The 26,826-nt window shown below is 43.8% G+C and overlaps 1 protein-coding gene across 12 annotated transcripts in view; it reads left to right on the forward strand.

Moving 5' to 3' along the window:
• The first annotated feature begins 3,243 nt into the window (after window positions 1–3,243).
• The window catches only part of SLC34A1 (solute carrier family 34 member 1), a 36,451-nt gene continuing 12,868 nt past the window's right edge, over window positions 3,244–26,826 (forward strand). For 2 of the 12 annotated variants that reach the window (XM_053300836.1, XM_053300844.1), the window contains exons 1-4: window positions 7,721–7,915; window positions 16,304–16,379; window positions 19,217–19,333; window positions 20,029–20,226. In XM_053300836.1, coding sequence (XP_053156811.1) covers window positions 19,228–19,333; window positions 20,029–20,226 — 304 coding nt within the window. In that variant the 5' untranslated portion in view covers window positions 7,721–7,915; window positions 16,304–16,379; window positions 19,217–19,227. Of the gene's footprint in view, window positions 3,458–6,334; window positions 6,354–7,720; window positions 7,916–13,183; window positions 13,217–16,159; window positions 16,380–19,216; window positions 19,334–20,028; window positions 20,227–20,813; window positions 22,691–23,032; window positions 26,822–26,826 lie in introns of those variants that run through there. The other 10 variants (XM_053300846.1, XM_053300848.1, XM_053300838.1 and 7 more) reach the window with 9 other exon arrangements.

Here is a 26,826-nt window from a genome sequence, read left to right on the forward strand (position 1 = left end):
GTGATAGTGTCCCATGAAAGAGCTGTACCACACACTCTCCCTGTGCACATCAATCAGCTCGCAAATATCCTCACCCATATCAATGACCATACAAATGGAGAAGCTTCTTCTTGGGTTGGGTATCAGATGTTTTAGATAAAAGACTCTTCTTGAAAGATTAAAATCTGTGCTCATTGAAAACCACAGACCACAAAAGAGGGATGATTAATTGTATTCTCAAAGGAGTGTGCATGTGGTACTTTTTATCCAGCACATTTCTGATGCACTTGCCCTCACAGAACCTCTTGACTTGGCATACTAGAGGGGGTGGAAGATAGAGTCTGCAGGGAGGCAGCATCAATGGAACGTCACATTGCACCCTGGGCCAGGACTTTGGCCTGGTCCAGTCAATGAGTGATAGGTCAGTGCAGAATGGATTAATGATTGTGAAGGGGTTCCAAACAGGATTGTTACCTGAGATGAACACACTGCTGGCATGTCCCAGGAGGCACAGACAAATGTTAAAACAAATCTTTGGACCAGCCCAAATCTACTATAAATTGCCCCAAGTGCCATAGGTCACAAAATGCTAGATAAATTAATCCTTATTAATCATCATTCTTGCACTGATTGAAGCAACTGGTAGAATTTTTGTAGCTCTGGAGGATGCCTCATTGATATGAGACATAAACCCTATTCACACATTAGATTCAATGCATGTATAGTCTGTGCACAGTGTACACAAGAATAGATCTGTATGAATATTCACACATAATGTTCAATGCACAGTACACTTCCTAACTGTTCCCTGCCTTTGAACTTTTAAAGTTGACACATGTACAGTCATTCACATAAAACCATGTCCATGTGTACAAACATCTGTCCACACTTGCAACTTAATGTTTGAATGGGGCTATAGAATCCTCCACATGAGGTGGACTCAGCTTGAGGAACACCCAAAAACTGAATGGCTGCCCTCCAGAGCAACAAACTGCTTGTGGAAGAATTTTATGCTAGTGCAAAACTCTTGCACTAGCTACTTGTTAGTAGCTACAATTGTGCAACTGCAGCATGCCTCATTTTTTTCAATAGGAACTTTTGTGCGAGAACGATATAGTGCTCTTGTGCACTCACTGTTTTGAGTGCAACTAAGCCATTCTCTTGTACATGTGCAATAGTGCTGGTACAGTTCTTGCTCTGGGTGTTGGCCAGTATTCCTAATATTTGCATGATGATCCAGTTTCCTATTGACCATAGTTCCCTATAAGGCATGCCCAAAGCAGCAGCTGTAAGAAAAGGAACAAGGGACCATGGACCATTCGAATCTTTCTACATATGCTTTAAAAATTTCCTCTTTTTTTCTTAAACCAACAATATGTAGGTTTACCTGTTCACCACTCCTCACAAAAGACCACTTTGTAATACAGCTTTCTAATTTTGCAGACAGCCACCTGCTTCTCAGACTTTGACAAAAATGTCTTTCCAAGGTTCTTTCCTTACCTTTTTTCAGACATTGCCTGTCCCAGCAAAGTAAGCAGCAAATAAAGAGGTATATGTTTGGCTAAGCTCAATTATACTGCCTTTTTAAAGCAAACAAACCTAAAATTGCTCTCAGCATGCAAAAGAAACAACCCCACCCACTTATTAGAAATGTAGGAAGCACATATGATGTAAATGTGTGAAGGTCACCACATCATGTTGCATAGCAACAGCAAGGACCCAAGGAATAGTACATCAAAAAGCAACACTTGAAGGATTTCAGTGGACATGTGCCAGTGTGCTTTGGCTATTGCTGTAGATCAAGTGTCACATTTATTTGTTGGTTTGTTTGTTTATAATGATATTTTTAGACTACTTTTCAGTCAATAAGCCTCCAAAATGGCATACAATAAGATAACAATATAATACAACCACTTGTCTAGAGGGTCAGACAAAGGGGGCCAGACAAAGAGGCTGGATTCTGTATGTCCGTAAGACCAATTTCTTCTGTCTAATTTGCTCTGAAGAATATATATTTGATTTTTTCCTCCCCTCCTTAGCCTCTATCTGGATTGTACATGGAAGATTGCCACAATTTTTCACTCAGCCCAACATGAAAAAATGTGTAGAGATATCAGAGACAGCATTCTTTTTGTACACACATACATAGGTTTGAAATATGCACGGACACACAAGATAACTAAGCACACCAGGAGGGAGAAAGAACTTGAATAGAAGCCATTGTACTGCACCCCCTCTTTATTCCCACAGCAAGGAAACAAATGCCTATATCTTCCTTCTCATATTTGTCATTTATTTGTCTAATATTTGTCATTTGCTTCAAGTATAACAAGCACTCCACATTATTTATTGTAATAATCCTCATAGCAACACTATATGTTTGATCATCCCCCACATTATCAGTCCCATATTGCAGATGGGGTGGAATGGGGACAGTGAGTTGGACCAACAACAATGTCTTGACTAAGGCCACCTGGTAAGTTCATGGCTGAGGTGAGATTGGAATTGGAGACTTCCTAACTCCACCAGCACCACTAGCAACTGGACATTATTCTCCTTCCTCAGGAAGGAATATGACTTGACCCACACATGAAGGAGAACAAGAAGGTAGAGGGATGGACTGTACCAAAAGGTGGGAGATCACACTTTTGAAAAAAAATCACATTGGGAAAAAAATCTCCTTAAAAAAAAAGAAGTCTAACGCCACAGTGTGTGCGTGCGTGCGTGCGTGCGTGCGTGCATGCATGTGTGGTTCATGCATACACACTGTGAGACTTACAAAGAAGAACACTTTAAAAAAGACACCCCTCACAGTTTAAAGTGGGATAGTCCACACTTCCATCTCTTTGTACAGCATGCATAGACTAGGCCATAATCTCTGGAGTTCCAGTTTTCACACCATTCTGTACACACCAAGCAGGGTGGATTTGATTTAAATCAAACTGATTTAAATCACGATTTAAATCACTAGCAGGGTGGATAAAAATAAAAAAAATCCAATTTAAATCAAAAAAATCTGATTTAAATCAAAAAAATTGATTTAAATCAAAAAAATCTGATTTTTTAAATTTAAATTGGATTTTTTTGATTTAAATTGGATTTTTTTTATTTTTATCCACCCTGCTAGTGATTTAAATCGTGATTTAAATCAGTTTGATTTAAATCAAATCCACCCTGACACCAAGTAAACCTAATCAGAGTTCTGACTTCACACGAGCCAGGAGACACCACTCAATCCTCATAGCAAGAAACAGAACTCTAGTCCTTAATCCAAGCAGCTCTGACCTCTCATGCCCACCCATTGTCTACCCCTGCCATTGGCCATTCAACTCTACGAGGTATCTTTGTTGTCACATTAGCAATGCTCTTCAGGTCTGTAATGGAGTTTGAGACTCGCTTCCTCAGAGTCATACTCCTGCTGATGGGGCCAGAGCTTGTGACGTGGATGGAAAATTGGCTGCCGGAGTATGGACAGCAGGTAATGATAAATAGCTGGGAGGATGGAGCTTGGGCACAGGGATTGGGGCTGAAGTTACTTGGATTTAACACCTTTAGGAGCTACGCTGAGGACAACTCCCATGCAGGACAAACCAGGGTTGCCAGCCAACCAGGAAAAAACATTCAGCCTGGCCAGTTGGCAGAAAAGTCAGGGCCAAGGCTGTTCCCCCACCCCCACCCCCACCCACCCTCTTTCAGCAGATTTGTGTGTTTTGTTTTTAGAATGCACACCTTCAGTAAATAGACAATCTTTGCACTAGACTTGGCCTAAAACTCACCCCAAACCACTGAAATCCTCTTTCACATCTGGCAAAAACTATTGCCCTCCACTCCTGGACTCAAAAAATGGTGGGCTTCATCCCTGGACCTGCTAAACAATTCTGGGCTCTGCCACCTGGCTCCACATAGGAATATGTGAATATAAGCAGCTGCCTATACCAGACCATTGGCCCATCTAGCTCAGCACTTTCAACACTGACTGGCAGCAGCTTCTCCAGGGTTTCAGGCAGGAGTTTGAAACCCTGTCCTTTGGGCCAGAGCACTCTACCCCCAGGTGGCACTCAGAGCTTTTCCTTTTATATCATGAATTGGCAGCACTAAGACAGACACTGGGGGTCCGTTTGGACAATACTGCCTGTTAGCCCTACCAAATCACACAATTAAGGGTTATTTATTTATTTCATTTTTTACATGTTATATCCCGCTCTTCCTCCAAGGAGCCCAGAGTGGTGTACGACATACTTAAGTTTCTCCTCACAACAACCCTGTGAAGTAGGTTAGGCTGAGAGAGAAGTGACTGGCCCAGAGTCACCCAGCAAGTCTCATGGCTGAATGGGGATTTGAACTCGGGTCTCCCCGGTCCTAGTCCAGCACTCTAACCACTACACCACGCTGCTATGAGAATGCACACACACACACACACACACACACACACCACATTGTCATGCGGCCAAATAATCACACAAAAGTGGTGTTTGAACCATTTATCATCACGCAATTTAAATACTAAGTATTACCTAAATCACATGATGAGGGAAGTTTTGGACATTCCAGCACCCCACGCCCCACACAATTATGCATAACTGAACAATGGGCGGGGAATGGGACGTGTTCACTCACACACACCCATTGCATGGTAGATCGGGCCAGAGGATGGTATCATCTCCAAGCCAACATATGGACTCTGCTGAATTAAAATATAAAGAGGGGTTATGTTCTGCACTGTCATTAGGACTGCCACTAGACTGTCCTGTACTGACCCTGCTCTGTTTGATCTAAAATCATAATAAATTTTGATTGATTGATTGACCCTGCTTTTGTGCATTCACAGTGGCCAGATCTGCCAGAATTAAGCAGATGAAATGTTTCATTCTAGTCACTTTACTAAGCTAAAACACCTCTGAAATGTTTCCACCCTAGGGCACCTTTTCCAATTTTTCAATATTCTTTGTGGGGACGGATGGGACAACAAGAACTGTACACAATATTGCAAATGTTCCAGCCCATGTGTGTATAAGGGCATTACGAAACTTGCAGTTTTATTTTTGGTCTTTTCCCTAAGAATCCCTATCACAAATATGGCCTTTCCCACTGCCACCACACAAGAAGTCGGCAAGTACTCTTTGAGCTGTCTGCTTCTACCCCATATATCTTTCTTGGTTCATCACTGCCAGTGCAGAACTCACGCTTGCTGACAATGCTGCTCAAATCATGTGACAAGGGCCAATCTCCTACTACCAAAGCTCATGTAGGCAGGAAACTCCTACATCAAAAGGGCAGAAAAAGAATGGACTCCTGTTCCCTCTGCCCGGTGCATAGCCTACGTCTCTTCTCTTTTCCCTCTGACTGGCTGGCCACTGAAGTGGAACTGATGTTGAAGTCCTTGCACTTGTTGTTCCTGTACTATGCAAACAGGGGAAGGTGTTATCCATATCAGCACAAACACTCATTTTGTGTGGCTCACAGATTAAAAGATATAACATCTTTCTCCTTCCCATGCTGGTTAGTTTTCAAGGGCCTCAGGCAGGCAGGTGTCATATGTCACCTTGTTACACCGGCTACCTGGGTAGGTTCTCAACCACGATTAGTCAGGAATGTTCTGCTTTTATTCTCTCCCACTGCTGGAGGTAAGGGGTTAGTAGAAATATAAGTTTGCCCTGACTAGAATAGTCCATCTATTCTAGTCCCCTGACATTCAGCTCTTTTGTAAACAGTGGAGTTTTTTGTAGCTTGGGAATTTGGTAGCTTTTCTCGTGTCCATATATATATATTTTACACATGTATACGAGCAACCTCTCCTGAAGCATAGAAGCCCCTCACTTCTCACTCACTCACTTACTCCTCCTCTCTCTCTCATTTACTTTACGTGAATACACACATACACACAGTCACTCTATTATCCCACCAGGAATTTCCTTGACACGTTTGCTTGCATACTATAAACAGGTCTTTTGGATCTATCAGGGTGTTTACATTATATTCTGAGGACTAGCCAGTCATTGGACAGAAGGGACATTTGTTGGTGGCTGGATGCCAGCCTTAAATGGTTGCCCAGGGCATAGCTGCTAGCTAGGTGGCACCACTCCAGCTACTTTTTCTGTCCCAGCCTGGCTGCCATTTTTTCCTACTCAAGTGGATGGCCTGGAGCAGTTGTAGTTACCGTACTAGGCAGCCAGGTATGAGCCTGCTCCCTAGGTCAGAAGGACATGGCTGTGGAGTGTACTGTGTGGTTGCTAAGCAACCCAAAGGACCTTTCCCCCATCCCCAGGCACAGCAGAACAGTCAGCAGGAGCAGTATATGGGGAAAGAGGGAGGGGTGCTCCAGGGGATTTCAGGGCCACACAGCCCCATGACAGGGCAATACCAGAGCTGTCCTGGTAAATCACTGACCCTAATTTTGGCTTTCGGGAGGAGGCAGCTTGTTAACATTTGTAAGGCAAGTTGCTGGAGTTGTTTTCGGGTTCTGCAGCCTTTTGCAGGGCCTCTAGATCAGGGGTTCCCAACCTTGGGTCTCCAGATATTATTGGACTACAACTCCCATCATCCCTAGACTGTGGAGGGTGGGTAGGAGGACCTTAACAACATCTGGGGGACCCAAGGTTGGGAACCCCTGCTCTAGAAGTCAAACTTGAGGTGGGGAGTGAGTGCACACTCTCTCCTGGCAGTGCATGGTCCAGTCATGGCCTGCCAATTCACACATTTCAGTTGCTGAGGTAGATTTAATTGTTAATAACCTAATATAGGACAATTCTATTTTTCTGGTATATCTTTAACCAAAAGAACAAAACACTTTCCAGACTTTTAAAATGGTGGAAGGAAGACTTTGCAGAATAAATAAATACAAACACAGTCTTCAGCAATCTGTAACAATATTGGGGGGCTAGGCAGGGATCCTTGGTATGAGAACTGGGATGTTCTTATACCAATGAGAATGTGGCCTATTTTCATCTATGAAACATTGCAGGCTATGAGGTGATGCATAGGGAGCCAGGCCCCATACAAGGCACTAGTAGTAACTAGAGCCCGTCTTTTACTTTCTCTTCTATCTGTGCTTTGCGGCTTCCCAAGTGGATGAAGCCCATTTTGGACTGCTTCATGTTATTTACACAGTCTCTTGATCTGAATAGCTTAATCTAAGAAAGCTGTCAAAATGAACTATTTATATCATTCAGCCCACTTTTCATAAACTTGTGTCTTATTTTTGTGTTATGTACTGCACCTAGTTCTTGTAGGAGCTCCAGAAATCAGCATCAGCATCATAAATAATATACAATATTCTTGAAGACGAACTGTAGGATCCCCAGTATACTAGGAAACAGCTGAAACTCCCGTTATTGTGTCTGGACACCGCCTGCTTGCTCCATCCTAATTTCCCTCCAAGCAACAAATGCCTAGCCACAATAATGGAAGTTGTGGCTAAGAATGGCAAATTGATTCAATTCAAATAGATTCAAGCTCAAAATCTGATTCAAAATAGAATATAATTGCCCTTGAAATAAAGGGACTGATCAAAGTTTGAATTGAAACTATCTGATTCAAGCTCAAACCAATTTGAGTTACTTGAGTGCCATTTTGGCTAGTCATGTTTTTCCAAGTTGGTGATTGGTTTTCTGGCACTAGCTTCTGATTGGCTTGAGATCACCTTGTTTCTTGATTGGCTTGTTATCATTGAAATAAAGTGTTGGCATGGGCAACTGTGACCCCATTGGCTGGGGGTGGGGGGAAGCAGGGAGGGGGAGGCCAAAGGAAGGGGTTTCAAAAAGTATTTAAGAGCTTGGGAGGCAGAGAGCCCTTACTGTGTGCCAGTGCCTCTTGAAGAGGAAGGATGAAAGATACAGGGGAAGGGCAGAGACTGCAGCACAGCACACAGCAGCAGAGGAGAGAAGAGTGGTAGCTTGGGGCTTGCTTGGCTCAGTGGAAAGAAAGGCAGAAAGTGAGAGTGAGTGCCTTCTTATCTGCTGCTCTGTTCTTTCCCCTCCTGCAGTACCAACTGCTTTCCTTTAAAAAAAAATTTTTTTAATTGTACCGGTAGCTCCAGTGGCTTTAACTGGGTGTTTCTGCTTTGAATTTCTTCTTCTTCTTCCTCATATCCAGCACCCAGTGACTTTAATAACTAGGGTGCTGTGCTTATTTTTTAAATTTTTTATTTTGCAGCCCCAAGCTGCACCCTTGCTCCTGGATTCATTTTTTGTTTTTGTAGGCTGGTGTGTTCTGTCTGGTGCCCAGCCTGCCAGGCTATCTTCTCTTCCCTCCCCCACACCCCAGAGTTTTTTTGTTTTGAATTTTGGGTGGATGGGTGCCTGACTGGTGCCCATCTGCCCTCACCCTAACTGTCAAGTCCTGGTGTCTGCTTGGCCCAAGAGTGCCTCTGAGAGCAAGACCTGGCTAGACTCATAAGAACACAAGAAAAGCCCTACTGGATACCCCTGCTAACTGGGCAAAGAGGCACCTTTTACCATGGTGATTCTCTTTTTTTTTAGCAGGGAGAGAGTAACTGGCCCTATCCACCCCCAGCACAGTACTTCCAGTGACTGTTGCTGGTGTCTATCTTATGTTTAGTTTTAGAATGTGAGCCCTTTGTGGACAGGGAGCCGTCTTATTTATTTGTTGTTTCTCTTTGTAAACCGCCCTGAGCTATTTTTGGAAGGGCGGTATAGAAATCAAAATATTATTATTATTATTATTATTATTATTATTATTATTAGGACCAAGGTCTATCTAGTCCAGCATCCTGTTCCACACAGTGGCCCACCAGATGCCTTTTGGAAAAACACATGCAAGAGCTGAGGGCATGCCCTCTCTCCTGGTGCTGCTCCCTTGCAACTGGTATTTAGAGGCATCTTGACTGTGAGGCTGGAAGTGACCTATAGCCCTTAGACTAGTAGCCATTGATAGACCTGTCCTTCATGAATTTATCTATTCTATTTAAGCCATCCAGGCTGTTGGCTGCCAACACATCTTGTGGCAGAGAATTCCAAAGGCTGATTATATGCTGTGTGAAAAAGTACTTCCTTTTGTCAGTCCTACATTTCTTGGCAATCAGTTTAATGGGTTCTAATGCTATATGAGAGGAAGAAAAGTTCTATCCACTTTCTCCATACCATGCCTGATTTTATAGACTTCTATCATGTGTCCCCTCAGTCTAATTATTTCTAAAGTAAAAAGCCCCAGGTGTTGAGGCCTTGCCTAGTAAGGAATGTGCTCTAGGCTCCTGATCATCTTGGTTACCCTCTTTTGCACCTTTTCCCTTTCTACAATGTCCTTCTTAAGATACGGTGACCAGAAATACATGCAGTACTCCAAATGTGGCCGCACCATAGTTTTGTATAAGGGCATTATAATATTAGAAGTTTTATTCTGAAATCCCTTCCTAATGATTCCAAGTACAGAATTTGACTTTTTCACAGCTGCCACATATTGAGTCAACACTTTCAATGAGCTGTCCGCCACAACCCCAAGTTCCTTCTCCTGGTCAGTCATCAACAGCTCAGTTCCCATCAGTGTATACCGGTAGGCCTTGGGACTGATCCAGCAGGGCTGTTCTTATGTTCTTAACAGATAGCACTTCAGAGAATGCTACCCTGGTGGACCAGGACCAATATGCTACCTAGCAGCCTAAATTTGCTGCCAGGGTCTCCTGGCTGCATTTTCCAACAACGTTGGTGCCAACGTGCACCACAACAGCTGATCCCTTCCTCGCACTGCATAAGAGCCTATCTAGATACCGTATGACATCTGCAACCTTCACACCAGGCAGCCAAGTCTCCACACAGTCTACACGTGGGTCACAGACCCATCTCTCTATACCCCTAATGATCGAATCGCCCACTACTAGTTGGCCCCCACCCCACCGGAGGAGTATCCCCTGTGCAAGAAGATCATTCATGGAAGGGATCCCTTCTAAGGGAGGATTTCCCTCTTTCTCAGAATGATGTCCTCCTTCCCCAAGACCTTCATTCTCCCTGACAGCAGAGGAGTCATCAGCCTGGGTATGAGATGCCTCTATCACATCCTTGAAGGTCTCGTCCACATACCTATCTGATTCTCTTAGCTTCTCCAGGAAATTTACCAGACTACAATATTAGCAATAAGTAAAGCATTGCAAAGTGTGACAAAATAGTGCAATGATTTAAAACCAAGAGTAAAGCATTATTCAATGCTTCATTGTAGGCTGGTAGCCATTCATATGTTCTGTCCATCGCAACGTGTTTTCAAGGCAGCACTGTCCTTATTCTCCTTGAAATGCCTTTATCTGCCCCTCCTCCTGCTTGATTTGGGCCAATGGAGTTGCGGTGGGGGGTGAAAATTTTTTTGGTAACTTCTCAGCTGCCTTGTGCAAATACTCCAGCAGCAGGAGAGCACCATTCCAAAACAAAAATCTGACTTTATCTTGCATCCTTCCAGTTTTGCACAAGAAAAATCGGGGGGAAACAAAAAAAAAGATGGGGAGTGGGGTGTGTGAGGAGATCCTTTGGAGTGACAAAACAAGGGAACTGCTTATTTGGGTGGGGGAGTGAAATAGAATCCCGTGGTGAGCCAGGATGGGGAAAGACAGGAACTGGCACACCTCCAGAGAAATACATACATACATACATACATACATACCTAGGAAGGAAGAGGAGGAGGGGAGGCGAGTGCTCCTCCAGTGAGAAGGAGGATTGCACAGAAGTAAATGAATCATGATTCAGTTCAATGGGCTTCCCTTTAAGTAAGTGACTGTTCTCTCTCCCTGTCCTTTACCTTCTAGTAAGTGGGATTGCACAGAAGCAAATGATTTAGTTTAATGGGCTTCCTCTTCTGTAAAAGAGATGGTTTAGATCTGCCTGTTCTGGATGGGTTTACACTCCCCTGAAAGATCAGATACGTAGCTTGGGAGTGCTCCTGGACCCAAAGCTCTCTCTGATTTCTCAGGCTGAGGCAGTGGCCAGGAGCGCTTTTTATCAGATTCAGCTGATATGACAGCTACATCCATTTCTAGAGGTAAATGACCTTAAAACTGTGGTACATATGCCGGTAACCTCCAGGCTTGACTGTGGTACTGCGCTGTACATGGGGCTGCCTTTGTACGTAGTCCAGAAACTATGATTGGTACATAATGCGGCAGCCAGATTCGTCTCTGGGACAACTCGAAGGGACCACATAACATTGGTTTTAAGGGAACTGCACTGGCTGCCAATATGTTTCTGGGTGAAATACTAAGTGCTGGTTATTACCTATAAAGCCCTTAACAGCTTGGGTACGGGTATTTAGGAGAGTGCCTTCTTTGTCATGAACCCTGCTGCCTGTTATGATCTTCTGGAGAGGTCCAGTTATGGTTGCCACCAGCTCATCTGGTAGCGAGCTAGGACCGGGCTTTCTCTGTGGCTGCCCCAGGGCTTTGGAATATGCTCCCTGCTGAAATAAGAGCATCTCCTTCTATGTTTGTTTTCAGGAAGACCCTCAAGACTCACCTGCTCTCACAAGTTTTTAATTAGAATTTAGAATTTTAATTATAATTAATTTTAATAATTTGTTTTAACAATTGTTTTATGTTACTACTTTTATTTCTGTTTTTATGCTGCTGTTTTCATTGTGTTGTATTTTAATCCATGCTGATTTTTAAATATTGTTTTAAAATTTGTACACCGCCTAGAGATGCACATATCAGGTGGTATAAAAATATGATAAATAAATAGAAAAATAAAAAGTGCATTAGAAAGGGTTGGAATCAGAAATCCACTCAGCTGTTCTATCCTCCCCTTCTCTGTTGACAAGCTCAAGTTATATTGGAAGCAAGCAGAGGAGGAGGGAGGTATTGGGTTTGGGATCTGTGGGGAGGAAAGGAGGGGAAAGCCAAGATTTCTCTCCCCACAGCGAGGGGGTGGAGGAAGCAAGCACGGGGGGGGGGGAGAACAATCCATATTGCAACACGCTACAGTGCATAAAATGCGGGGCAAGGCTCCCTGCAACAGAAAAATACAGCTCCTTTCCTGCAGCACACTTACAATGTTGTAGGGCAAAAACACATCATTAAAATTCGAATCAAAGCACGGGAAACATGAACAGCACCTTGCTGACAGTTCAGCAACACCAATGTGGAAACACAGGCAATACAAAGGGGCACTTAGCATATATGTTGAGAGTAAGTTGCAGCGTGTAATCTGGAAAATGCCCCAATCCCCCAACTTGGTTTCCAGGGAACAAACTTGTTCCCTAAGTGTTTGCAGCTCCTTGCACTGAGCATACACCCCTGACTTCTGCCCATCAAGCAAATGCAACACTCTGTGCAATACACTGGGAAGCACCCCCTCCTCTGCTGGCTTTCTATTTCCATATCTGGTTTTGTTGGCTGTTTAGAGTATTTGGAGATTGTTTATTTGAGTTAGGTCTTAGCTGTCTTCTTCTTGTTTAGTTCCTTCTCCTATTGGAGGTTAGCTGTCATTAAGGCTACTTGATCTTTTGACACTGCATCTCTAAATAGTGATACAGTGCTTATGCCATACCAGTCTCTAAGGTTTTTCAACCATGATGTTTTCCTTCTTCCTGCCCTCTTTGTTCCTAAATACAAACTGATTTTCACTTAAAATATCCCCACACTTGTGATAAATCCTTGAATGCTGTTTTCTCAAAAATATTTTAAGTGTGTAGTTCATGGGACTGATAGTTCTGTATTCATTGTAGGTCTTCACATTGTTTTTCTTTGGAATTGTGACAAATGTAGACTTTAACCAATCATCAGGGATAATTCCAGAATCATAAATTGAATTAAATAAATCACATAAAATGTCTAAATCACATAATGTTCATCTAATAATTTCACTTCCTATTCTCTTCCATTAATTGTAAAATGTCTTCTGTGATCCATTTTTGCTTTTTCTTTGGTTTATCAGCTCTTAGATTACTTTGGCATATCTTGACTATCTTTTCTTTCATATGGTTCCATTTCTCATTAATATTTCCAGTTGATATTACTAATTTCTCTGATAGTCCTTGCTTTACTTACGTTTAGTTTCTTAATTATTTGTTTTTGTAATATCCTACCTTTCCACTACCTTGCATTTCTGCATTTGCTTTACTTTCACCCTTAATTTCCTATTAGTCCGAATTAGCATCTGCACCTGGGTAAGCTTTTAATGAGGTTATAGAATTCTTAAATCTCTTATTTACTAGTACATAATCTATTTGATTTCTAATTATTATTTCCTTACTGTCTTGTGGGGATTTCCAGGTACAAAGTCTTCTTGATGGTGACTTTTAAAAGGTATTTAGTATCATGAAGTTTTCTTTTTGGCAGAATTGCAATAATAAATCTCCGCATTTGTTCCTCTCTCTTAGTCCAAAATTGGCCACTATATCGTTATATCTTCCTCTTCCAATTTTAGAATTAAAGTTTCCCAATATAATATTAATCTCATGTTTTATTAGTTTGAGTGCATGTTTTAGTTGTTCATAAAATTGATTAATTTTACAATTTCAAAATGATTTTGATCTACCTGTTCTAGATGGGGTCACACTTCCCCAAAAGGAACATGTGCACAGTCTGGGAGTACTTCTGGGTCCACACCTCTTCCTGGTGTTCCAGGCTGAGGCAGTGGCCAGAAGGGCTTTCTATCAACTTTGGCTGATACGCCAGCTGTGTCCGTTTCTTGAGATAAATGACCTCAAAACAGTGGTACATATGCTGGTAATCTCCAGACTTGACTTCTGCAATGCGCTCTATGTGGGGCTGCCTTTGTACGTAGTCCAGAAACTTCAGTTGGTATAGAATGCAGTGGCCAGGTTGGTCTCTGGGTCATCTCGGAGAGGCTATATCACTCCTTTGCCACACTGGCTGCCAATAGGTTTCTGGGCAAAATACAAAGTACTGGTAATCCTCTATAATAAAATGGTTAGGTGTAATCCCGTGTCTTTCTCGGCCGTTCTGGGAATGCGCAGAGCGCATGCCCAGAACGTCTGAGAAAGATACGGCCGCAGAGACACGGCAGCCATGTTGGCTCCTGTAAAGGGGGAAGGAGAAGCAGGGACCGGGGAGGGCAGAGGCGGCAGCGGCGGGAACAGCCCTGCTGCTGAACTGAGAAGGAGAAGCGGGGACATGGAGGGGGGAGGAGACGGCGGGGGGAGCCCGCGCTGGTGCCTCGCCGCTCCTGCCGGCCTGGGACGCCGCCGCCTGCCCTCAGCCAGCGGCTCGCATCGGCGCGGCTGAGCCCGGCCGGCCATGGGGTCGCCCGCTGATCAGCCACCGCTGCTGCCGGTGGACCTTTATTGGGACACGTGGGTGCACTACCTGGATGAGTTGGCGGAGCGCGCCAGGCTGGGCAGGGCGCACAACCCCGGGCATGCTGGCAGCCGAGTGGGGCAGCTGGGAGCCATGGGGCTTCCTGCCGAGTAGGCACGTGGAAGCTGAACCCCCGGCTGGGAAACCCCACAGACTCGCGAGTCAGTGGCCTGCTGCTGGGCTCCGGGAATCCTGCTTGAGAGTACAACACGCGCGCACCCACAGGCACCTGCACGCTCCTAAGCCGCTCATTCGTGAGCAGCTCCGATTGCCCTCGGCGAGGCTTCTGGGACCAAATCTGCTTTAAGGTGGGCCCGCAGGGGTTGCCAACTCTTCCCTTGCTGCAGGGTTCCTGTGCCTCTAGCAGGAGCTGCCTGGCAGGCAGGAATTCAGCTTTCCTCTGGGTGATGCTTGCTGTTATGCCACTTTTAAAATGGTTGGGGAGGAGCGCCTCGGAGGAAGCCGGGCGAGGGGGAGAGGGCGGGCCGAGCGTGGGGAGAGGAAAGACGGCGACAGAGGCCGCCCTACTAGCGCCCGTTATTTTAACGGGCTTGAAAATACTAGTAACTTATTAAACCTTAAGCAGGCTTGGGCCCTGGGTATTTAAGAGAATGTCTTTTTCATTATGAGCCCCACCGCCCAGTGAGGTTGTCTGGAGAGGTCCTTCTCCAGTTGCCACCAGCTCGGATGGCAGCCACATGGGGACAGGTCTTCTCGGATGCTGCCCCTGTTGGCCGCTGTTTTGATTAATAAATTTGTGCACTTTGTGATTCGTTTCAAGGTCAAAACAAATAGCAAAATCCGATTTGTGCACACCCTTAGTTGTGGCAGTATGCATGTGTAATTCATCTAAAGTCCAGACTCTGTACCATCTCAAATCATGGCTGTCAGGGTGACTTTCAGTGTGCTGCTTGGGCTGAGCATGGGGAAGTACTGTCCTGGGCCTGGAAGCTTTTCCTGATAAAGCAGCAAGAAAAGCGCCGCCTGCTTAATTTCTGCATGCCCCGATGCAATTAAAGAAGCAGGCCAATAAAAGAGGTAGCAACTCTAGGTCAAGGAGCAGGTCACTCAGCCAGAGAGACTGAGGGATCCATAAGAATATAGGGCCAAAATGTAGGCCAGAGTAAACTTTCATAGATTTCAAATTTGGGGAGGGTAATAGATTTGACAACTCCTGATCCAAGTGGGACTGCTGTGTTTCTAATAGCTATTTATTTTGTTCCTTTCTGTTTTCTCCTGGTTTGGTTGTGGCAGAGATGAGGCAACTCTCATCACAATGATGAAAATAACAGCGGTTCCCTTCTATACACCAGTAATATAAGAGTCTCATTTGGATGAGAAGCTGGAAAGCCCAGGCATGGAGCAGATATAGAAAAATACTATATCATACACAGAGAAATATGCTGTATCATACACAGAGAAATATGGTTGATTTGTATTCTTTAGCCAGCACCTTTTCTCTCTTGGCTGTAAATTTCCATAGCCTGCTCCGTTTGCTTTAGGATATGAAATGACAAAAAGCCAGATTGGTTATCATATTGTCAATTATGTGTATATTTACATAAATTCCTCATCTGTTTGTCTTCTACTGCAACGGCAGACAATCCCATGCATACACCCCCGTAGTATTAAATTAACTCTTCTTCTTGCTCCTGATGACACATCTCAAAAGTTCCTTTATCACATTTGAGATGTAACTGAAATGCGTGCTTTCCAAAAACCACCTGACTATGAGGTCAGTACTGCATGAACAGAGCTATATATGGAAAGTGTAATTTTCCTTGAGAAGCAGCAATGGAGTGCCACATGATTCCAGCATGCCCACACTCAGGGAAGTGTGGCAGATGCCCCTCCACCTTGACTTCGCCTGATTGGTATCCTGGACAGTCTAGACTCAATGTGTATCAATGTCTTTCCAACATGTCCTAGGTCATCCCACTCCACAACACTGATAGATGCAGAAGTTAGCAATTAACGAAAGGAATTTCTGGGGAGGAGGGGAATGTGGAGTGCAAGACGTCTTAGACTTTGCTCCTATCCTGTGTATAAAGGACACATTATGTGTTTCTCCAGCCAGTTTGCTTGGGAAGGAAATGTGACTGGAGTGTGTGACTTCCAGCTGTTGCCCTGAGTGACTCTCCTGTAACAGGTAAGAGAACAAGCAGGGATAAGAGCCTAGGGTAGCAATGAGGAGACCAAGCCTGAGGTCTGGAACAAACATCCAAGAGGGGCATCATAATTGCACATAGATTTGGCAGCTGATCCTAGGCCTTTCTAAGGCAGGTTCATGGCCTTTAATTGATCTGAAGTCCAAATTAATTCATGGGATGAAGGACTCCCAGTACAGTACTGAGCAGAGCTTTGCCCACTGGATCTTCTGGATACGATGACACCAGAAGAGACATTCTCTGGCCTCTTTTTTAAACTGCTGAATAGGGATGTGCGAACCGGTTCAAATTTGAACCAGTTCAAATTCAAACCAGGATGGTTCGAAGGTTTGAATTCAAACCGAACCAGCCATCAGGCTCGAGCTGCAGGTTCGAATTCGAACTGAACCAGGGGGTGGTTTGATTCGAACCGGTTCAAACTGGTTCAAACCAGTTCAGACATCAAAAAATTGGTAGGTTGGTAGCTGGCACCCAGGGGTACCTGCCACCCAAACCCCAAAGCAATCTGACACTCGTACGATTTTTTATGAATTTTTGAAAATTATTTTTATTTTTTCTCATAGGGTATAATGGGACTTGAACCAGCCCATTATTCCTTATTGTGGAGCACCCATGGGTGCCAACAACCATGCAAACCCCGAAGCAATTGGACACCCCTATGATTTTTTATGAATATTTGAAATATTTTTAATTATTTTTCTCATAGGGTATAATGGGACCAGAACCAGCCCATATACCCTATTGTGGAGCACCTAGGGGCACAAAGGTGGGGTGGGTGGTAGACAGACAGGGGTGCCTACCAGCCACAAAACCCCAAGGCAATTGGACACTCCTCTAATTATTGGTGAATTTTTAAAGTATTTTTGAATTCCTCATAGGGAATAATTAGGATTGCAGCAAATGTATAGCTTCAGTCGGGGAGAAAGGGGTGTCCTAGAGTGGAGTGTGATGGGTGGTAGTTTCTAGGGTGGGCAAGGAAGCTATCAGAATTATTTGAAAGGAATTGGGCAAAGGGCTGATTTTAAAGTGATTTTTGAAGTTTATGCGTCTTTAAGGTTTTTCTCCATAAAGAAGCATGGGGGTGTCAGCAAATGGGGCAAAGGGGTGGCCTAGAGCAGAGTGTGGTGGGTGGTATTGCCCAAGGCGGGCCAGGAAGCTATCAGAATTATTTGAAAGGAATTGGGCAAAGGGCTGATTTTTACATGATTTTTGAAGTTTATGTGTCTTTAAGGTTAGCAGATGAGAGTGGATTCATGGTTTGTCATTGAAAATCTTATATGCTACCAAAGAATCTACACTCAGAACACTTCAGAAACAACAAAACCCAGTACCCCATGGGTTAGCAACCCATGGGGGTGGTTGGCACCCTCTTTGCACTAGACCACCACTCACTCTGGGCCACCCCAGCACCCCACAAGTGGCTTTAAGGTTTTTCTCCATAGGGAAGAATGGAGGTTTCAGCAGCCCCATAACTGCACTTGGAGGGTGCTGGGGTGGCCCAGAGTGAGGGTGCCAACCACCTCTATCGGTTGCTAACCCATGGGGTACTAGGTTTTGTTGTTTCTGAAGTGAGCTGAGTGTAGATTCTTTGGTAGCATATAATATTTTCAATGACAAACCATGAATCCACTCTCGTCTGCTAACCTTAAAGACACATAAACTACAAAAATCACTTAAAAATCAGCCCTTTGCCCAATTCCTTTCAAATAATTATGATAGCTACCTGGCCCCCCTTGGGCACTACCACCCACCACACTCTGCTCTAGGCCACCCCTTTGCCCCCGACGTGAAGCTATACATTTGCTGACACCTCCATGCTTCTTTATGGAGAAAAACCTAAAAGTCGCGTAAACTTCAAAAATCACTTAAAAATCAGCCTTTTGCCCATTTCCTTTCAAATAATTCTGATAGCTTCCTTGCCCACCTTGGGAACTGCCACCCACCACACTCCGCTCTAGGACACCCCTTTCTCCCGGACGTGAAGCTATACATTTGCTGCAATCCTCATTATTCTCTATGAGGAATTCCAAAATAATTTTAAAATTCACCAATAATTAGAGGAGTGTCTGATTGCCTTGGAACTTTGGGGATAGTAGGCACCCCTGGTTGTCTACCACCCACCCCACCTTTGTGCCCCTAGGTGCTCCACAATAGGGTATATGGGCTGGTTCTGGTCCCATTATACCCTATGAGAAAAATAATTAAAAATATTTCAAATATTCATAAAAAATCATAGGGTTGTCCAATTGCTTCGGGGTTTGCATGGTTGTTGGCACCCATGGGTGATCCACAATAAGGAATAATGGGCTGGTTCAAGTCCCATTATACCCTATGAGAAAAAATAAAAATAATTTTCAAAAATTCATAAAAAATCGTACGAATGTCAGATTGCTTTGGGTTTGGGTGGCAGGTACCCCTGGGTGCTAGCTACCAGCCTACCAATTTTTGTATGTCCAAACTGGTTCAAATTCGAACCAAACCAGGGGGGGATTCGAGCAAAACCAAAACTGAACCACCCCCTCCTGGTTCAAACCTGGTTTGAATTCGAACCGAACCGGGCAAATCAGTTTTGTGCACATCCCTACTGCTGAAGTCTCAGGTGGAGAGTCCCCTCTGCTCCTAAAGTATAGCTTTAGAAGCAATGTAGAATTAGCTTGAAGCAAAAGCTGTTTCATCAGCTGCAGTAGTGATCTCTGAGTTTGAGGGGAAAACCATCTTTGATTGAGCTCTGTGGCTTCTTATTCTCTGTGGGTGGAGCAGCTCACTCTCAGTCAAGAGGTTAGTGCAGGCCCCTTGTTTATGATCTACATCTTCTCAGATTGGCAGGAAATGATGCTACCCTATGGGAGAGAAAGCCCAGTCCAATGCCGTAGACCTGCAGGAGGAGGAAAGGCCTTGCGGGCACCACCTTATACATTCCTCCCCAGCCCTCAAGGTACTCATCAGCCCAGATGTTTACTCCTGTTCTTTCCTAGAGGCACCTGAGCATTTTGCTTTGCTAAATTTAATGAGCCTGATCTGATATCTGCTCCCTTCTCTCCTTCACTCTTCCTTCTTTGTGTCTTTCTCCAGAGGAGTTGAATGTTTCTTTATTTTCTACGCCGTTGGGACTCTTATTAGATTCCCCCCCTCCCCCACCGCCAAGGAGTGGGTGTTGGAAGCCAGTGCCCTATACTGTAGTGTGTCCATGGTATTTGAAGATACTATTCAGCAGCTGTCTCCTTAGTCTGCTGTAAAACATCACTAAAGCTGGAGGGCTGAAGACACATGTCGGTGTGAGAGTCACAACAGCACTAGAATTGGGAGGGATAAAAATGGTGTGAGGGAATTGCTTGCTTCTTAGGGTATCACCTTTTCCTAGAGTGGTGTTGGGACCTTTATTTTCTCTAAGTCAAGATGGTGTTTGGGATGGTCTACTCTTGGGGATACTTGGAGATCCTGGATTGTACAGACTTCTAGGGGCTCTCCATTTAGAGGGGAGAGTTATAGATTTCTTTTCATTGGGGCTTCATTCATTTCTGAGAGCCTTATGGTCTTAAGATGTTACTAGTCTGTCAACGGCTTTACTGCAGCAGTGTGTTCTATAGCTCAGGAGCCATGGATGAGTAATCAACACCTCTTTCTCCATAGCTTTACAGAGGATCCCTGACCCAAGATCATATCTGTTCCCACCCACAGTCAGTACTGTGAGTCATCCCGACTATGACTACCTCCGCTCTGGTTCCCCTGGGAGATGGGCTGAAAACATGGAGAAGTATGAACTGGACAGTCATTCTTCCAAGCCATGGCAGAATCCCCATTCAGGCTTGGATGAAATGCAGAAACCAGGTAATGGAAATGAGTACAGGACCCTGCTCTACATGAGCAGTACCAGAGCTCGCTGAACGACAGAATTCTACCTAGCAGGCACACTCCAGTATCAAAGAAATCCTCTCTAGCTCATCCCAAAGGAAATGTGAAATAGCAACAGCATAAGCCTACACATATCTTGAGTTCAATGGAAGTTATTCTCGTAACTATGTATAGAACTGCAGCTTTAGGGCTTTTCCAGATGTTCATTTATAGCGGACTTTTAAAAGTTCCTGTAGTACTTATGGGCTCTCCCACAGGCTCCAGACGTGTGTTTCAACTTCTGCAGAATACTGTCCTCACTCACTGCAGGTTTTGGCACTTTGGCAACATACTGAGTACAGCCCTCTTGCTATTTTTAGAACTCCACCTGCTGGCCAGTATTAACATACCCATCCCTTTTCATTGGTAATGAAAAGGGATGGAAATGCAAGCACTGACCAGCAGGTGGCAGTGTAAAAATAGCACAAGGGTCATGCTAAGTGTATAGCCAGAGTGCCAAAACTCGCAACAAGAGAGGTCAGGATACTGTAGAAGCATGTCAGGAGATTGTGTGAGAGCCCAGAAGTACCGCAGGAGCTTTAAAAAGCCTGCTATAAATGAATGTCTAGAAAATCCTAGAGTCATGTATTTTTACCCATAGTGGTAACTGCTACAGAACAGCTGAGACCTGTGGCTCAGGGACACTGAGCTTAAGAATCAGGTCTATGACATTTACAAGTTTCATATATCTTCAATGACAAAACATCTAGATATAAAATTATCAGATTCCATCATATAAGTCCATCCTAAATCCAGAAGGTGGGGACAACACTGTTTTCCTAGACAATGAAGGTCCTTTCCTTGCTCAGCACACATGCTATAATTGTGTTGTTACTCATAAGAAAAGCCCTGCTGTATCAGGCCCAAGGCCCATCTAGTCCAGCATCCTGTTGGACAATGGCCCACCAGATGCCGCTGTAAGCCACAGGCAGGAGTTGAGGGCATGCCCTCTCTCCTGCCATTACTCCCCTGCAAATGGGACTCAGAGGCATCCTGCCTTTGAGGCTAGAGGTGGCCTTTAGCCCCCTGAATAGTAGCCATTGATAGACCTCTCCTCCATGAATTTATCCAAACCCTTCTTAAAGCCATCCAGGTTGTTGGCTGTCACCACATCTTGTAGCAGAGAATTCCACAGGTCAATTATGCGTTGTGTGAAAAAGTACTTCCATTTGTTGGTCCTAGATTTCCCAGCAATCAATTTCATGGGATGACCCCTGGTTCTAGTATTATCTGAGAGGGAGAAGAATTTCTCTCTCCACTTTCTCCACACCATGCATGATTTTATAGACCTCTATCATGTCTCCCCACAGTCGTCTTTTTTCTAAACTAAATAGCCCCAGGTGTTGTAGCCTTGCCTCATAAGAAAGGTGTTCTAGGCCCCTGATCATCTTGGTTGCCCTCTTCTGCACCTTTTCCAGTTCTACAATGTTCTTTTGGGGTTACCAGAATTGTATGCAGTACTCCAAGTGTGGTCACACCATAGTTTTGTATAAGGGCATAATAATATTAGCCGTTTTATTTTCAATCTCCTTCCTAATGAAATACTCATATTTTGGATAGGAGATCCAGACTAGCATTTCTGCAGTGAGGTATTATGTTATTCTGGTATTAAAGCAGAAGCATTTTGACCCTGGAAAAATGTGATTTTTGTTTCTCTGCACAGGCTAGGGTGTCCCTTGCTGTGTGGAATAGGGCCGTTGTACAAGTTTTATGAGCTTCTATTGAATAATGCCTGTGACATCATTATTGATAAGCAACAACTCCTTCTCACCATGTAGTTTTAAGCTACTATTGATATTAAGTTTTAACCCACTAATCTGTAGCTGTAAAAAAAAAAAGTGCTTTAGAACCTGTACACTGGTACCCTGTACAAATTCAGCATGAAAGTACTTATGCAGACATACACAAGCAAGGTTTCTCTTCAGCAATTCCTTGCCATTTTGTCATCTACTGGACTTTAATTACTGCTTTACAACTAGCATGTTTTTGCAGCATATATCCAGTGCAGTTGCAAATTCCCATGGTGACCAATCTGAAGTTGTTTCAAAATTTGTGAACTTTCACACCCCTCCAAACAAGCTACAGTCAGGTTCTCACTTGCATCTCCCTGTGCTTTCACGTATGGTCTTCACTTTCTGCAAGAGTTTCTTTTTTTCACTTCCTACAGCATCTCTCCTATGTAGAAATTATTGACCTTAACTTCTGAGTTTCAACCAACAGACACACAAAAAGAAGACCATAAGATGAGCTTTGCTGGATCAGGCCCAAGGTCTTTCTAGTCCAGCTCACTGTTTCCCACAGTGGCCCAACAGATGCCTCTGGGAAGCCCCCACAACCAGGACATGAAGGCATACCCCTTCTCTTGCCATTGCTTCCCTAATAGCCACCAAGACTAGTAAAGGTAAAGTGTGCCATCAAGTTTGTGTCTCGCCGTTGATAAAACCATCCTCCATGAATTTGTCTAAGCTCTGCTTAAAGCCACTCAGCTGGGTGGCCACCATCACATTGCATTGCAGATAATTCCATAGATTTTTAAGGCACTCTGAGAAGAAGTAGTTCCTTTTACTGGTCCTAAATTTCCTGGCAGTCAGTTTCATGGTTCTAGTGTTAAACTTGTGAGTGGGGGAGAAGAACTTCTCCCTATCCACTGTCTCCAAACCATGGCTTCTGTAAGGGATTTTTCTTTTATTATTACAGGTGTACTAAATTTCAGCTTTCAATTTATTGTAGAAGGACCCTAGCATACTGATGCCCTTCTCAATCTACAGGGGAAGTACAGGTATTCCTATAGACTATATAGGTTGCCTACCAGCCCCTGCTGCTGTGTTTTTACCTGCCGATTTTATGAACAGTTAAATCACAGGAGCAGGCTGAAGCAGGGTTGTGTGTGTGTGTGTGTCTGTCTGTCTGTCTGTCTGTCATTTGACAATCTTGGCAGAGATTCTCCTTCATCTAATCCTATGACATGGGGATGCACCAGAACACCATTGCATGTATCACACACATTAAGCGCAAAGACATGGTTTCCTGCTCTAAAAGAGTATACAATGAAAACATAAAATCAGTGCCAAGTGAACATAAAAATCAAAAGGAAAGCCAGTAAAGTGTAAGCCCAGACTGGTCTGGTCAGCAAAATAGGCAGGGGATTCCTCACCCCCCAGTTACTACCCAGCCTGTGCCAAGATTTGCACAAGCACTGGATAGAGGGATAAAATAGACTGCCACAAAGCAAGTCAGACACATATGTTATCTAGCCCAGAATGATCTAGAAACCGTGACAGGCATACAGACTCAACACACGATTCATCCAACTTTTTAGTGAGGGTAGCTTGAAAGCAAAAGAATAAATGACTCATGTTTCCTCTTGTCATTCTTCTGTGTTTCATTCAAAGCTGAAGATGTGTGTATTTCCTGTAGAGATACAGTTCCCCACACATCCTGAAGCATGGAGAAGAACACCTGTCACCCCAGGGGAGAATGTGTGTGTGCATCTCCCAAGCTTTGGAGCTCATCTAAAACCACTTTGACAGTTTGGAGTAAAGATAAAGGAGTCTGCTCCTATCCTTCCAGGAGCACCCTCTTATATTATGGTGATCTTGGCAACAGGAACTCATGGTTTAAACTGAATTGTAAATGTCCCTTTCTGGCAGCTGTAAATGATATGATGCCAGGATGCAGGAGCCCTTACTTACCCAGAGCTTTCCCAGGAGGTTTTTCACACATAGCTTTATGCCCCGGGGTATCTGAAGAGTGAATCTGCTTCGCAGCAGATTCGCAAGATGTTTACTTCAGGGATTAAATTGACACTTTACATAGCTGTGGGATCTTCCTGCACTCCCTGAAATCTTTCTCCTATGTGCAGTCCTACTGTTTGTTTCAATTTTCCCCCTCCAACCAATCACATCCCAGGAGGAGGTGTGAGGCGGGTGCCTCCCTTCAGCATTATTATTTTTTAGTTTGACATCCAGGTGGATGTCCGCAAAAGTGACAAGTCAAAGCAACAGAACTTAACCCCAATCTGCAGTCTCCATTGTTAAGCTTCCAAACATCTGCATATCCAAACATCTGCATATGGAAGCTGTATTGCTATTGTGACCAAACTTTGAAGACACACATTTTGCTTGTGCTTGCGTTTAACTCAGGAATTCCTCTCTCCCTCCTCCCCTTCTGGACTCCATAGAATTGCATCAATCTGCCACAACCCCTCCTCCTGCCTCCAGTGCTTGCAATTGCAAATCACTCAAAGAACACAGCAGACTGAGCTGTCAGACTCTCCTTTGCTGACAGCTGGGTGGATTTATGGAAATCCACTCAGCAGACTTTTTTTTTTTAAAACCACAAAAGTGTGAGTAAGCTGAATAGTTGGCAATGGCCCCTCTGCACATCAAAGGAAAACGTTGGGTTTTCTTCAAGAGCCGCTGGAAATACAGGATTTTTTAAAAAGCCGGACATACTTCAGGGTAAGCCAGAATGCCCAGCCTCGCTTTGGGGGGAAACAGAGTCATGTCTGTTCTGGCCCATGATACGTCAGGGTAAATACAACTAATATGTGGACTGGCACACTCCAATCCAGAGTGGATTTGAATTAAAAGTCATGTGGGTAAAGCCTCCAGACAGCAGGCTTTACCACAAGTTTTCTGTGAAGCTTTACTGCGAGTTCAAAGTTGCAAAAAAACAAAACAAAACAAAACAAATGCAAAAAGTGGATTTGTTTACCCTGGATATAAATCAGGCTACACTTTAATGCCCAATGAGATGCCTGAATTGTGTGTTAAGGGCTCCCTGAGTTTGCAGGGACTTCGGGGTGAATTTGACAGATATGTGAATGCACAGCTCCATTCTGGACGAGATGCAAACTAACAGCCGGGTGTGAAAAAGTTGCTGGACAATATCACTCACCCTCTGAATCAAAGAGCACGACCTCATTACATTCTACAGACTGTCCCGGTTCAACCACAGATAGCCTGCAGCTTCCTTTCCTTACAATATGGTACTATTTATCCATCCCTACCAGGTTTCCTAGGAGCTCCTAAATTAGTTCGCACTTAATAGCAATTTAAACAGCATACTAGTTGGGACTCTTCTTTGTTGAAGATTTATGCTCTGGTATCAAAATAAGTTAAGCTTGAGGGCCAGACTAGATGTTGCTTTATGCACATGACTGAGGCTAGCATGCTTATGCATTCATTAAGCAGCAAATGAATGATAGGGTCTCTAATGGATCAGGATGCAGGGGTGCGGGAGGGAGGGACCCGCTGTCACAGTCCTCCTAATTCAGATCCTCTCATAGCTAAGCTGCTCTTTGCCTTTGGGGGAAAGGTCCCATTGGAGCCATTGGGTGGGATCTGGTTGCTATTTACTGTATAAAAAACAAGGTGTATTTATGTGCTTGAAGTAACCTGCATGTATATAAGGAAATAAATAACCTAAAGGCAGAAACCTAAAGAACTTTTCTGATGCATGCTGGGGGAGACACATTAACATTCAGTTCCACAGATCTCCTATTCAATAGGCCTTAGGTCTGGACATAAGTTGAAGAAATCTTTGCTTCAGCCAGCATGATCTTGATGCCAACTGCTCATCTGCTGGAACTTTTGTGTCAAGCTATATCTTAAACCTAGGTCATTTTGACTTGTTTTGCAATGCAGTGTATGCAGTGACTCAGCAATTTAATGGAAACTGTTTCTTCTTTTAAGGTAGGAATCCTATGCACACTTACTTGGAAAAGAGTTTCAGTTGAGTTCAGTGGGACTTTTTTTCACTAAACAGAAGGATCAGGTTGCAAAGCATGGGGTGTAGAAAATGAAACTATTACAGGAGTTATCAAGGAATTAAATGAACATGTCTGTTATCCAAATCAAATTGCTTAGGATCTCTAAAATAGAATTTTATCTGCCTTAACTCTGTCCCAACATTCATGCCAAAATTCACTTTAAAAAACCCCAAATAATCAGAGGACACGTGCATCTGCAAAAATAAAAACAATGGTCAGATTGCATGAACAGTATCATATGCAAAGCCATAACACAAGTTTCTTGTGAATCGGTAATTATTCCCCTACTTGTAAGAATTTAAACTTCAACGCTGTCTAACAGTAACAACTAAACACAATCTGCTTCCAGTGGATAAATATTAAGAGAGAAGACTGCCCATAGGGAAGTATCTCTTAAGAGAAGCAGATAAGGCATAGAATTGCCCAGATTGGCTCAAAACTATGATGATCCCATCTCTCTCATATTGTCCTTGGGTCAGGATTAAGGCGCTCATGTTGTGTCAGAATGTACTTCCTTGACTTTATTCTTTCAGTCACCCATGCTGATTGCGTGGGTGCTGAACGATTGCTATTCCCACTTTTGTCCATTTCCCTGTTGCGAAGCAACAGGCATTTATAGAAAGATGATTGGCAGGTTTTTTTACTGTTGCTAAGCAACCCACTCTGGAGCTGAAATAGTGGGTTTGTTTTTAGAATTGGAATGCCAGTCTGAAGGAATGGTGCCTCTCCCCTTCCTTCCTTCCTTCTTATTGCTGAAAGGTCTT

The sequence above is a fragment of the Hemicordylus capensis genome, chromosome 2 (genome assembly GCF_027244095.1).
Source record: "Hemicordylus capensis ecotype Gifberg chromosome 2, rHemCap1.1.pri, whole genome shotgun sequence".
Classification (NCBI taxonomy): domain Eukaryota; kingdom Metazoa; phylum Chordata; class Lepidosauria; order Squamata; family Cordylidae; genus Hemicordylus; species Hemicordylus capensis.